At 47.9% G+C, this 14,403-nt stretch overlaps 1 protein-coding gene across 1 annotated transcript; it reads left to right on the forward strand.

The window, feature by feature from the left end:
• The first annotated feature begins 1,168 nt into the window (after positions 1-1,168).
• CCNA2 (cyclin A2) lies at positions 1,169-14,128 on the forward strand. Its single transcript, XM_038769295.1, has 8 exons — positions 1,169-1,390; positions 7,180-7,429; positions 9,762-9,877; positions 10,028-10,251; positions 11,129-11,336; positions 12,424-12,537; positions 12,807-12,940; positions 13,938-14,128. The coding sequence occupies exons 1-8, from the start codon at positions 1,190-1,192 to the stop codon at positions 13,990-13,992; spliced, it is 1,302 nt and encodes a 433-aa protein (XP_038625223.1). The 5' UTR covers positions 1,169-1,189; the 3' UTR covers positions 13,993-14,128.
• Positions 14,129-14,403: the final 275 nt, after the last annotated feature.

Consider the following 14,403-nt stretch of genomic DNA (forward strand, 5'->3'; position numbering starts at 1 on the left):
TCATCGGGCTTCTTCGGGTCTCGGGCCGCGAGCTTCGGCCTTCTTCGGGTCTCGGGCTTCTTCGGCCTTCTTCGGGTTTCGGGCCGCGACCTTCGGCCTTCTTCGGGCTTCTTCGGGTCTCGGGCCGCGAGCTTCGGGCTTCTTCGGGTCTCGGGCCGCGAGCTTCGGCCTTTTTCGGGTCTCGGGCCGCGAGCTTCGGCCTTCGTCGGGTCTCGGGCCGCGAGCTTCGGGCTTCTTCGGGTCTCGGGCCGCGAGCTTCGGCCTTCTTCGGGTCTCAGGCTTCTTCGGCTTTCTTCGGGTCCCGGGCCGCGAGCTTCGGGCTTCTTCGGCCTTCTTCGGGTCTCGGGCTTCTTCGGGTCTCGGGCTGTGAGCTTCGGGCTTTTTCGGCCTTCTTCGGGTCTCGGGCCGCGAGCTTCGGCCTTCTTCGGGTCTCGGGCTTCTTCGGCCTTCTTCGGGTTTCGGTCCGCGAGCTTCGGCCTTCTTCGGGTCTCGGGCCGCGAGCTTCGGCCTTCTTCGGGTCTCGGGCTTCTTCGGCCTTCTTCGGGTCTCGGGCCACGAGCTTAGGCCTTCTTCGGGTCTCGGGCCGCGAGCTTCGGCCTTCTTCGGGTCTCGGGCTTCTTCGGCCTTCTTCGGGTCTCGGGCCGCGAGCTTCGGGCTTCTCCGGGTCTCGGGCCGCGAGCTTCGGGCTTCTTCGGGCTTCTTCGGGTCTCGGGCTTCTTCGGCCTTCTTCGAGTCTCGGGCCGTGAGCTTCGGCCTTCTTCGGGCTTCTTCGGGTCTCGGGCCGCGAGCTTCGGGCTTCTTCGGGTCTCGGGCCGCGAGCTTCGGCCTGCTTCGGGTCTCGGGCGGCGAGCTTCGGCCCCTTTCGGCCTTCTTCGGCCTTCTTCGGGCGCTCGGGCCGAACGCGTTCCGAGTGCGTGGCGGGCGTCCCGATGACGTAGGGGGCAGCGGCGCCTGCCATTGGCCGATTTCAATAGTCGCGGGATACTTGAACTGGAGGAGCGGAGCCGGTGGCGGCGGCGGCGGGCGGCGGGCGGTGGGTTGCAGCGCTCGGACCGTCCGTCCGTCCGTCCGTCCGTCCTGCGGCCGCCGACGGGGCTACCGAGCCTGCCAGCCAACTAGCCAGCCTGCCAGCCCGCATGGTAGCCGCCTCCAGCTGATCCCGCCCGCCCTCCCGCCGCAGCCGTCCACGATGTATTGTCCGGCGCCTTCGGTGGCGGCCCCGCCCAAGCCCCCGCGTCCCGGCCCGGCCCGCGACGAGCAGGAGAACCAGGAGAACCTCAACCCGGCCAAGGCGCTGCCCGCGGGGCCCCGGCCCGGACTGGGCCTCCTCAGGGCCACTCAGCGCGGCCCGGCGCAGGCCGGCCACAGGCCCCGGGCCCAGCACCAAAGGGTGAGGAAGAGGGGGGATGGGGTCGGGATCGGCTCCATATGCTGCCGGTTTGGACCTCCCAACCGCCTCGTTCGATCAATCAATCAATCGATCGTGTTGATTGAGCGCCTACTGTGTGCAGAGCACTGGACGAGGTTCAGTGCCCCGCAAACGGTAAGCGCTCAATCAGTACGGTTGAATGAATGAATGGGGCATGCATGCAGGCTTGGAGTATGCATGCATGCAGGCTTGTAGGATGCCCGCATGCAGGCTTGTAGTATGCCCGCTTGCAGGCTTGGAGTATGCCCGCTTGCAGGCTTGGAGTATGCCCGCTTGCAGGCTTGGAGTATGCCCGCTTGCAGGCTTGGAGTATGCCCGCATGCAGGCTTGTAGTATGCCCGCATGCAGGCTTGGAGTATGCCCGCATGCAGGCTTGGAGTATGCCCGCATGCAGGCTTGGGGTATGCCCGCATGCAGGCTTGGAGTATGCCCGCATGCAGGCTTGGAGTATGCCCGCTTGCAGGCTTGGAGTATGCCCGCTTGCAGGCTTGGAGTATGCCCGCTTGCAGGCTTGTAGTATGCCCGCTTGCAGGCTTGTAGTATGCCCGCTTGCAGGCTTGTAGGATGCCCGCATGCAGGCTTGTAGTATGCCCGCATGCAGGCTTGTAGGATGCCCGCATGCAGGCTTGGAAAGGGGGATGGGGTCGGGAGTGAGCCTGTTGTTGGGTTCACTCGGCCTGGGTTGGGATCAATCAATCAATCAATCGTATTTATTGAGCGCTTACTATGCGCAGAGCACTGTACTAAACGCTCGGGAAGTACAAATTGGCAACGCATAGAGACAGTCCCTACCCAACTGTGGGCTCACAGTCTAAAAGGGGGAGACGGAGAACAAAACCAAATGCCAACAAAATAGGTAGGATAGAAATGTACAAGTAAAATAAATAAATAGAGTAATAAATATGTCTCTATGTGCTGCCGGTTTGGACCTCCCAAGAGCCTAGTTCAATCAATCAATCAATACGGTTGAATAAATGAATGGGGCCTGCATGCATGTATCTGTGCATGCATGCTTGGAAAGGGGGATGGGGTCGGGAGTGAGCCTGTTGTGGGGTACACTTGGCCTGGGTTGGGGTCGTCTCTATATGCGGCCGATTTGGACCTCCCAAGCGCCTCGTTCAATCAATCAATCAATTGTATTGATTGAGCGCTTACTGAGTGCAGAGCAGTGTACTAAGTTCAGTGCCCCGCAAACAGTAAGCGCTCAATCAGTACGATTGAATAAATTAATGGGGCCTGCATGCATGTACCTATGCATGCATGTTTGGAAAGGGGGATGGGGTCGGGAGTGAGCCTGTTGTGGGGTACACTTGGCCTGGGTTGGGATCGTCTCTATATGCGGCCGATTTGGACCTCCCAAGCGCCTCGTTCAATCAATCAATCAATCAATCGTATTGATTGAGCGCTTACTGTGTGCAGAGCACTATACTAGGTTCAGTGGCCCGCAAACTGTAAGCGCTCAATCAATACGATTGAATAAATGAATGGGGCCTGCATGCAGACTTGTATGCGTGCTTGGAAAGGGGGATGGGGTCGGGAGTGAGCCTGTTGTGGGGTACACTTTGCTTGGGTTGGGATCGTCTCTATATGCTGCCGATTTGTAGCTCCCAAGCGCCTAGGTCAGTGCCCCACAAACTAAGCGGTCAATCAATACGATTGAATAAATGAATGGGGCGTGCATGTATGTATCTATGTATGTATGCATGTATCTATGTATGCATGCATGCTTGGAAAGGGGGATGGGGTCGGGAGTGAGCCTGTTGTTGGGTACACTTGGCCTGGGTTGGGATCGTCTCTATATGCTGCCGATTTGTACTTCCCAAGCGCCTAGTTCAGTGCCCCGCAAACAGTAAGCGCTCAATCAACACGATTGAATAAATGAAAGGGGCTGGGGGGTCGCGCTCTCCGCCGCTCCCTTCCCTCCGAGGCCTGCTTGGAGGCGTTAGGACCGGAGGTGGGCTTCCCTACCCGGAGAAGCAACGTGGCTCAGTGGAAAGAGGCTTTTTGGGTTAGAGGTCATGGGTTCAAATCCCAGCACCGCCAATTGTCAGCTGTGTGGCTTTGGGCCAGTCACTTAACTTCTCTGGGCCTCAGTCACCTCATCTGTAAAGTGGGGATTAAGACCGGGAGCCCCCCTTGTAAGCTCCCCGGCGCTTAGAACAATACTTTGCATATAGTAAGCGCTTAATAAATGCCACTATTGTTATTATTATTCCCTCTTTTGGGCCCCGAGAGATTGGGCCGTGTAGGTTTCCCTTCCATCCTCCGGTCCCGCCATTTTTTCCCTCCCACTTCCCTCCATCCTCCACCCGACGGGGTGCACGGACCGTGCTCCCGGACAAGGCCGGGGGGCTCTCGCATTTTCACTCAGCCGTATTTATTGAGCGCTTATTGGGTGCAGAGCCCTGTGCTAAGCGCTTGGAGTTGAGGCCCCAGCCGGGAACTACCCCGACCTGCCCAGCCTTGGGGTGGGAAACGCTCTGCTAAACGAGAGAGGCCGCTTGGGGCTGGGAGGGAGGGGGGTGATTGTTGATTAGGCCAAAAACTTTAGTTTTGGTCAGTTCAGATGTTGCCATCGCGCCTTTTTTTTTAAAAAAAAATTGCTTTTTCTGCGGGCTTTCGATTCGGCCCCGTTGCCCCACCCTAGGGCGGCAAGGGTGAGCCTGCACCTTGGCCTTCCCCCGGAAAACAGAGCTGTCAACACCCTCCACATCCCGCTAAATTCCCTGCACAACTGCCTGTCTGGTTTGCAGCGTATTGCCGGCTACCGATATCCTGGGGATTTCAGGGAAATGCCAAGGAAACTGTGCCTTTCCTCCCCTACACGTACCCAACCTGTGCAGTCTATTTTTGACACTGTAACCAGGGTAAGAGGCAGCCAGTAACATTGAACTAGTTAGTACAGTCATCTGCACATAGTAAGCACTAAATAAATACGATTGATTGATTGAACTAGCATTTAAGGCACTGTTTAAATCCAATCTCCTGTTTAAACCGAGCTTTTTCCAGTGCCTTCAAGGGGGCCTGCCAACCAGTATCCAACTGAGCACTGCACTAATAATTGTAGTGCTTGTTAAGTGCTAAGTGTTAGAGTACATAGAAGATAAACAGAGTGCGCTGTTTAAATCCAATCTTCTGTTTAAACCGAGCTTTTTCCAGTGCCTTCAAGGGGGCCTGCCAACCAGTATCCAACTGAGCACTGCACTAATAATTGTAGTGCTTGTTAAGTGCTAAGCGTTAGAGTACATAGAAGAGAATCAGAGTGCACTGTTTAAATCCAATCTCCTGTTTAAACCGAGCTTTTTCCAGTGCCTTCAAGGGGGCCTGCCAACCAATATCCAGCTGAGCACAGCACTAATAATTGTAGTGCTTGTTAAGTGCTAAGCATTAGAGTAGATAGAAGATAATCAGAGTGCACTGTTTAAATCCAATCTCCTGTTTAAACCGAGCTTTTTCCAGTGCCTTCAAGGGGGCCTGCCAACCAATAGCCAGCTGAGCACTGCACTAATAATTGTAGTGCTTGTTAAGTGCTAAGCGTTAGAGTAGATAGAAGATAATCAGAGTGCACTGTTTAAATCCAATCTCCTGTTTAAACCGAGCTTTTTCCAGTGCCTTCAAGGGGGCCTGCCAACCAATACCCAACTGAGCACTGCACTAATAATTGTGGTACTTGTTAAGTGCTAAGCGTTAGAGTAGATAGAAGTTAATCAGAGTGCACTGTTTAAATCCAATCTTCTGTTTAAACCGAGCTTTTTCCAGTGCCTTCAAGGAGGCCTGCCAACCAATAGCCAGCTGAGCACTGCACTAATAATTGTAGTGCTTGTTAAGTGCTAAGCGTTAGAGTAGATAGAAGATAATCAGAGTGCACTGTTTAAATCCAATCTTCTATTTAAACCACGCTTTTTCCAGTGCCTTCAAGGGGGCCTGCCAACCAATATCCAACTGAGCGCTGCACTAATAATTGTAGTACTTAAGTGCTAAGCGTTAGAGTAGATAGAAGATAATCAGAGTGCACTGTTTAAATCCAATCTTCAGTTTAAACCGAGCTTTTTCCAGTGCCTTGAAGGGGCCCTGCCAACCAATATCCAGCTGAGCACTGCACTAATAATTGTAGTACTTGTTAAGTGCTAAGCGTTAGAGTACATAGAAGAGAATCAGAGTGCACTGTTTAAATCCAATCTTCTGTTTAAACCGAGCTTTTTCCAGTGCCTTCAAGGGGGCCTGCCAACCAGTATCCAACTGAGCACTGCACTAATAATTGTAGTACTTGTTAAGTGCTAAGCGTTAGAGTAGATAGAAGATAATCAGAGTGCACTGTTTAAATCCAATCTTCTGTTTAAACCGAGCTTTTTCCAGTGCCTTGAAGGGGGCCTGCCAACCAATATCCAGCTGAGCACTGCACTAATAATTGTAGTGCTTGTTAAGTGCTAAGCGTTAGAGTAGATATAGAAGAGAATCAGAGTGTACTGTTTAAATCCAATCTTCTGTTTAAACAGCTTTTTCCAGTGTCAGCAAGGGGCCTGCCAACCAATATCCAACTGAGCACTGCACTAATAATTGTAGTGCTTGCTAAGTGCTAAGCATTACAGTAGATAGAAAATCAGAGTGCACTGTTTAAATCCAATCTTCTGTTTAAACCGAGCTTTTTCCAGTGCCTTCAAGGGGGCCTGCCAACCAATATCCAGCTGAGCGCTGCACTAATAATTGTAGTACTTGTTAAGTGCTAAGCGTTAGAGTAGATAGAAGATCATCAGAGTGCACTGTTTAAATCCAATCTTCTGTTTAAACCGAGCTTTTTCCAGTGCCAGCAAGGGGGCCTGCCAACTAGTATCCAACTGAGCACTGCACTAATAATTGTAGTGCTTGTTAAATGCTAAGTGTTAGAGTAGATACAAGATAATCAGAGTGGACATAGTCCTTGCCCCACATGGGACTCCGTCTAAGAGGAAGGAGGGGGACAGGTATCTGATCCCCACTTTACAGATGAGAAAACTGAGGCCCGGGAAGCAAGTGACTTGCCCAAGGTCACAGGGCAGCCACGTGGTACAGCCAGGGCAGGGCCCAGGTCCTCTGACTCCTAGGGCCATGCTTGGAGGACTAAAGTAGTAGATGATGATGGTATTTAAGTTTTTACTATGTGCCAAGCACTGTTCCTAGAGCTGGGGTAGATACAAGGTAATCAGGTGGAGCTCACAGTCAGTCTCCATTTCACAGGTGAGGTAACTGAGGCACAGGGAAGTGAAGTGGCTTGCCCAAGGTCACGCAGCAAAGTGGCAGAGCTGGGATTAGAACCCATGATGTCTGACTCCCAAGCCCAGGCTCTTTCCACTGACCCACCCTGCTGTTGAGGTACTATCATCACCAAGGGCATTTACACGTAAAATGTCTCTTATCAAAACTCAAAACTGTTCCCGTGGGGGTCTGTTCATCCTTATATTCATGACTAAAGCAGGGGGGAAGATGGTAACTTCAGTTAGAAGATGGTGGGGAAGCAGTTTCAGGCTTTGGTAAAGTTGGAACGCAAGCTAGATGACTCAGTTCAGTGCTTTCAAAAGTATTTGAGCGCTTACTGTGTGCAGAGCACTGTATTGAGCCCTCAGGAGAGTCCATTACAGTAAACAGAACATACTCCCTGCCCACAGTGAGCTTTACAGTTTGCTGTCCCTCCAAACCATCACGTGCTCCATTTCCTGATGGAACAGGAGTCCGTGTGGATCTGTGACTGAGTGTATAACTCTTCTGCTTCTAAGGTTGCACCTCTTCAAGAACTCTCCGTGAACAATGAAAATCATGGCCCCATTCCGCCGTGGAAAGACAGCAGTAAACAGCCGGCCTTCACGATTCATGTGGATGAGCCCGATGGGGAGAATCTTAAGAAACCAGCCGCCTTGGAAAAGATCAGGTCTGAAGACCACATCCTGGCCTTGACCTCTGCTATCTCTCTGCCAGGAGCAAGAAAACCCTTGGAACCTGTTGATTTTTCAATGGAGGGTAGTTCTGGTAAGTCTAAGGATTTGAAGGGGAATCCCTTAGGATGTGGGACTTGACTTTGAGCTCCGACTGGATCTTGAATCAGTGCACTTGAGATCCAGGGAAGATAGTCATAGGGTTCAAACTGAAGCCTCAAACTCACAAAGTAATCTAATCCATTTAGGAAATAGCTACTCGCCGAGGACAAGTCAAGTAGAGAATATGACTATGGCTGAACTTCCACACGCACACACTTTTGTGTCTTTTAAAGAGGGTATAAATTCTGCCATCTGTTTCCTTACCAACTTGATCTGGTCTTGCTGGGTTACTACGGTACCTCAGTAAGCGGGGAGAGAATTGTCCAGATGTTGCGTGCTGGAACCTGGAAGCTCTGAACCAAAAGGTCGATATGGCAAAGGAAACCACTAAAGATTGGGCCAGGGACTGATTATTTGCTATCTTTTCCCCTGGGACAATCCTTGCCACTCAGTAAGCATTAAAAACCATAAAAAAAGTTCTTCGAGGCACTGTATTAAGCACTGGGGTACATCCAAGATAATCAGGTTGGACACCGTCCCTGACCCTCATGGGGCTCACGGTCTTAATCCCCATTTTACAGGTGAGGTTATGTGACTTGCCCAAGGTCACACAGCAGACAAGAGGCGGAGCTGGGATTCGAATCCAGGTCCTCCTGAGTCCTAGGCCTTTGCTCTGCCCACTAGACCGTGCTGCTTCTCCTCTTCAACTACCTTAAGTCCCCAGGTGTCCAGATGGTGGTGGTCTCTAGGACATGCTACACTATTATCACGATATCTGATAGAGGGTGGAAGGAATTGACAATTTGGGGCTTAGTCCTGCCTCTATCAGTTATAGATGGGCTCTTGGTTTCTGCACCTCCATTTCCCTTCTAAAGAGTAACGTGCCATAATAATAAGGTGCTCTGGAGAAAGTCCCTTGTCGGGCAGCGACTTTAACTCAACTGTTTTGCATTCACCTCCGCCACTTAGTTCACAGTAAATGTACTGATGGCATTTATTAAGCGCTTACTATGTGCAAAGCACTGTTCTAAGCGCCGGGGGGTTACAAGCTGATCATGTTGTCCCACGGGGGGCTCAGTCTTAATCCCTGTTTTACAGATGAGGTCACTGAGGCACAGAGAAGTTAAGTGACTTGACCAAAGTTACACAGCTGACAACTGGCGGAGCCGGGATTTGAACCTATGACCTCTGACTCCAAAGCCCGGGCTCTCTCCACTGAGCCAAGCTGTTCAATCAGTATCATATTTGAAAAGTTAAAGCATAATTCTGTTTGCTAACTCCAATTGCTTCAGGGTGACTAAGCGGGTGACTCTACTAAATAATCACGGTATTAAGTGCTTACTATGGGCCGAGCACTGTTCTAAACACCGGGGTGTATACAAGCAAATCAGGTTGGACACAGTCCCGCATGGGGCTCAGTCTTAATCCCCATTTTACAGATGAGGTAACTGAGGCACAGTGACGTGACTTGCCCAAGGCCACAAAGACAAATCGCAGAGCCTGGATTAGAAGCCATGACCTTCTAACTCCCAGGCCTGTGCTCTATCCACTACGCATGCCGTAGTTTAAAATGTTATTCATGGTAGGGACTGTCTCTATATGTTGCCAATTTGTACTTCCCACATGCTTAGTACAGTGCTCTGCACATAGCGCTCAATAAATACGATTGATGATGATGATGTATTGGGAATGACAGCTCAATGAGTGTACTAGAGCTGGGACACTCCTCACTTGAGCATTTAAGAGGTCCACATTTAGTTTTGTTCTGTTGTAGCTGGAAATTCCTAAATATTTAATCATTTCACATAGTGTTTCCCTGACCAATTTTTTTTCCACGTATTGGCATTTACTGTTTCCACATGGAAGGCATGAGGAACCCATCCAGCTGCGTAGCGTCTAGTGTCACAAGGCTATTTTTTTATGTCGGTCTGCAATTTTTTAGCTCAGATCTTGATCAGCATTCTTAAGATTCTTAAAGAACTATATGGGGTGTGAACTTTTTAGACCAATAAACCATACAATCATTTAGAAAGGCCTTAGTTGACAAGGGCTACTTTTAAGAAGATACTCCCAAGTGCTTAGGTCAGTGCACCACACACGGTAAGCACTTAATAAATGCCATACAAATGAGAATTTCAGATAGCTGAACTTGAGGTCTAGTAACCTAAGAGTATTTGGGGCCCTTTGGTCCACAGAGGTCTAATCTGACTTTCTTAGGAGGCTCTCTTACAAGGTATTGCTAGAATGACCCTTATAAACTAGAACCTCTGAGAAGGATGGCAGAAACTGTGAACTTGACCAAGCATCATCTTGCATTTTCTCAGACTCCCCACTTACTATGGACATGTCAGTGGTACAGGAAACTGAAGAAAAACAAACAAGTGTTAACGAAGTTCCAGACTACCATGAGGACATCCACACTTACCTTAGGGAAATGGAGGTAAACCTATTTCCAAATGCAAAACCTTGGCTCAAACTTCTGGTTTGGAACCAGTTCCCCTGTCTCCATCTGATCTTAGTTTCCTCGCAAAGTGGAGAAATGAACTTTTGACGCCCACGGTCACTCTACCCTGCTGTTCTACCTCTTTAGGTGAAATGTAAACCTAAAATGGGCTACATGAAGAAACAACCCGATATAACAAACAGCATGAGGGCTATCCTTGTGGACTGGCTAGTTGAAGTGGGGGAAGAATATAAGCTTCAGAATGAGACCTTGCACTTGGCTGTGAACTACATCGACCGATTCCTTTCTTCAATGTCTGTGTTGCGAGGCAAGCTTCAGCTTGTGGGAACTGCTGCTATGCTGTTGGCCTCGTAAGTTACTGTGGTGGGTTTTATTTATTTTATTGGGGGTGGGGGGTCTGTGCTATGGGATGCTTGTTGGTCAGTATTTCAGCCTGAAGAACTTGAATTCTCCCAAGGGCTTTTTATAGGGCCGGGCACATAGTAAGCACTCAAAAGCCATTGATTGGGCTCAGCTAGCTGCCCAACATTAAGTATTGTCTTCTGATGGGAGACCCCTTGTCAATTAAACTTAATGCAGATGGATTCGTAAGAGTGCCAGAGTATCGTGAGAAGTTGGGGAGGGAGAGAGGGGCCTCGACAATTTACTGGATGGAGATGCTCCACGCTAATTCCTCCTGCAACTGGCAGTCTTGCTTGGGAGGCAGACACCACTGGGCTGTTTTTTAATTCCACTTTGGTCTTGCCACCTTAAGTTGTAACTTTGCCATTATGAGGGAATCAGCCACAGAGTTCATCACATCTAAGCTATGTCACTGTTTTAGATAAACTTTGAATTGAAGAAGAAAAGACCTCCATTTATATTCCCACACCTCTCCAGTAGATGAGGGGAGGTGGATGAGAGGGAGAGCTGGTGGAAAACAGCATGGGTTGGCAGATGAAGGGGGTGATGTGGTATCGGGGGAGTCTTTGTTTTCAACTTCTCCCCTCAAAAGGAAGGTGAAAATAGTCCATTACAATAAGACCATTAGGATGGACAAGGAGCAAGCCATGTATGTTTAGGCAGGGCCTAAAAAAATCCACCTTCCTGAACACACCCAGGAAACCCTTTGCTTTATACTGAGGCTCAGGCACCGAGGAATTTGTCCCAGAAAACATCTGTATGGAACCTGAAGAATATAATATGTTGGGCAAGTTCTGTTTCTAAAACACCCGTTCTTTACTGTAGAAAGTTTGAAGAAATCTACCCGCCTGAAGTAGCAGAATTTGTATATATCACAGATGATACCTACACTAAGAAGCAAGTCTTACGAATGGAGCATCTAGTTTTGAAAGTTCTTGCTTTTGACTTAGCGGCACCAACGATAAATCAATTTCTCACTCAATACTTTCTGCACCAGCAACAGACTAACTCTAAGGTGGAAAGTTTAGCCATGGTAAGTATCTGTTTTGGGGTGGATGTTTGGGTGCTCCCCTGGGGCAAATACATGAAACAAATCAAATGGGGACCTTCCTAAAGGAGACATTGTAGGTCAGATCTAGGTACGTTGATGTTAACACATAACACCGAGATTGGAAAGAGGTGGGGTGTTTGACTTGAGTTAAAGCGAGTGAAGAAAATAAAGATGAGAGGGAGTGGGTGAAAAGATGTCATAATAATAATGTTGGTATTTGTTAAGCCCTTACTATGTGCCTAGCACTGTTCTAAGCGCTGGGGGGGATACGAGGTCATCAGGTTGTCCCACGTGGGGCTCACAATGGTCATAAAAGTGAAGTGGATGTATTTTGGAGCCAGAAAACTTAAAATATTACAACTCACAATGCAAGAACCACAGGGAAGAGAGAATAGAATTCAGACATAGCAGAAAGATTTAATTGTTGAAGGGAGGCTCCCCACCCCCCCCCAAAAAAAATTGTTCCTTGTTAGTTTTCTAACCAATTTAAGGAGCCATCTATCAATGAAACTTCTGAGCAAAGAAGAATACAGAGCAGTAGTGTGGCTTAATGGATAGAGCACTGGCCTGGGAAGTTCTGATCCTGGCTTCTCCACTTGTTTGCTGCGTGACCTTGGGCAAGTCACTTAGCTCCTGTGCCTGTTACCTCATCTGTAAAATATGGATTAAGACTGTGAGTCCCATGTGGGACATGAACCATATCCAACCTGATTAGCTTATATCTACCCCAGTGCTGAGTATAGTGCTTGGCACATAGTAAATGCTTAACAAGCACCACTTAAAAAAAATAATAATAAAAGCTTTGCGAATGCAAGACACTGAATTAGGTGCTAAGCATGCAGAAAAGACTCCAGGAAGGCAGGGAACCTATCTGCTTCTAACAAAAGTGCTCTTCCTGTAGATATTCCTGAGACTTTCTTCCTGATGTAGTTTTAAAATAGCCCCATCACAAAGCACTCACTTGTTATCACAGGAAGCTTCGTGAGGCCAAAACCTATTGACTTTGGGTAAATGACTGCATATACAACTTATACTATTGGCACATTGAGTCTACATTGTTTTTGTCCAGTTTTTAGGAGAGCTGAGTCTAATTGATGCTGACCCATATCTAAAATATCTACCATCGGTTACTGCTGGAGCCGCCTTTCATTTAGCACTCTACACAGTCACTGGACAAAGTTGGGTATGTAGCTCTTCCCTCCTGCCAAACCTGAACTTGAGTCTTTTGAAATCAGCCTAGGTACAGCGTTAGAAGTCTGTAGTTAAAATCAGTATGAATGTCCTCCTGATTTCAACAAAAATACTTTTATTAAGCTATGGCAGTGAGAAATCAAGAAATATGGATCTCAAAACTAGGATGTTCTCACTTACAGAAATGATTAGCTGGCAAGTTCAATGCAGAAAACAATCACTACAGTAAATAATACGGAGGTTTTTTTTGTTTCTTTGTAGCCTGAATCTCTTGTTCAAAAGACGGGATACACCTTGGAAAATCTTAAGCCTTGTCTCCTAGACCTCCATAAGACCTACCTCAAAGCATCCCAGCACGCACAACAATCCATACGAGAAAAATACAAGACTGCAAAGTAAGCAATGCTTGACAAACTTGTGAACTCTGCGATAGGTTAATTAGCCATCTGGTGCAATGACAGTGCCACTGTTTAAGTTCCCAAACTATTCCCTAGATCACTCAACTTTATAGGATTCCAGCTATTTGAAGGGGGGAAGAGAAGCAGTAGTGTCCTATCAAGCTTGACAAACTTGTGAACTCTGCAATAGGTTAATTAGCCATCTAGTGCAATGACAGTGTCACTGTTTAAGTTCCCAAACTATTCCCTAGATCACTCAACTTTATAGGATTCCAGCTATTTGAAGGGGGGGGGAAGAGAAGCAGTAGTGTCCTATCAAGTCAGAGACCATCAGTAGAGCCCAGTACATGGCTGGAGAGGTGGAAAGAGTAGAGGGATAAGCTAACACTACTGCGCTCCCCTTGTCTTTTCTAGTTTTGAGACACTGCAATAGAGCCCAAGTACAACCCTGAAGTGCCCATTTTGCCAAGAGCTAAGTTCAGGGGCTCCTACTCCATCCAAGAAAATTTAACCTAGTGATGTGACACTGCCAAGTCAACAAGCAACAAACTGCAGTGTTTAAAAGGCTGTAAAAGACAGGTGGTTTGTGCCTTTACATCCATAATGTCACGAGAGCTGAAGCCTTTTTTAAATTGTGTATCCTGCCCCCACCAAAAGGCTAGTTCCCTTCCTCTCTTCCTCCCCTTTTCTCTCCCTGCTGGCCCAGAGGCCGAGAGGATAGACCAGTTGGGAAAAGGACAATGGGAAGGTACAGAGCTCAACTTGATGCTGTTGCTATGAAAGTGGGAATAGATGGAAAAGTCAAAACCCTACAAAGTTAAATGGAAACCAACCTAAAAGACAATAGGGCAAGAATGAAGAAGAAATTAGTTTCTCCTCTTTTCTGAAAGGGAGAAGCAAGTGGCCTCTTACCCTTCCGTTAGAGAGAAAAAATGATTTCCTATTGTTGTAGCACTTGGTTGTGGTAATCTAATTTTTGGACTTCTCTTTCCAGGTATCATGGCGTATCTCTCATCGACCCACCAGAGACACTAAATTTATTACAATAATCAAGAGACTTATCTTTTTTAAAAAGATGTATATTATCCAAGCACACTGTACAGTTTTTATTTGGGGTTTGACTTTCTCAATCATTGGAGTGACATAAGCAATCAGGTAACGAATTGAGGTAGCTTGTACTTTTTTTTTAATATGGTTTTAACTGTAAATCTTTTGTACATGCAATGTGTTCTAGACATTTAGCTGAACTAAGTGGATTTGTCAGAGCATAATATTAACCAAAGTGTTCACCTGACAGGCTAATTATTTTAGAATAAAAATTAACAAAAGAATGGAAAGTGCTTGATCTCATTTTTAAGTCAAAAGGATGAACCTCTCTTAAGCTGTAGAGCTACCTCTGATTCCCCAGAGGTGGTAAATAAGGTAGTTCAGGAAGTTTCTTTGCCTCTCTAAAAATCTTC

The sequence above is a fragment of the Tachyglossus aculeatus genome, chromosome X5 (genome assembly GCF_015852505.1).
Source record: "Tachyglossus aculeatus isolate mTacAcu1 chromosome X5, mTacAcu1.pri, whole genome shotgun sequence".
NCBI classification, from domain to species: Eukaryota; Metazoa; Chordata; class Mammalia; order Monotremata; family Tachyglossidae; genus Tachyglossus; species Tachyglossus aculeatus.

Bases quoted from the DNA above. Each gene is read 5' to 3' on its own strand.
- CCNA2 (XM_038769295.1), top strand. From the start codon at position 1,190: ATGTATTGTCCGGCGCCTTCGGTGGCGGCCCCGCCCAAGCCCCCGCGT. The intron at 9,878-10,027 runs GTAAACCTATTT...CTACCTCTTTAG, and splicing joins CTTACCTTAGGGAAATGGAG to GTGAAATGTAAACCTAAAAT. The intron at 11,337-12,423 runs GTAAGTATCTGT...GTTTTTGTCCAG, and splicing joins AGGTGGAAAGTTTAGCCATG to TTTTTAGGAGAGCTGAGTCT.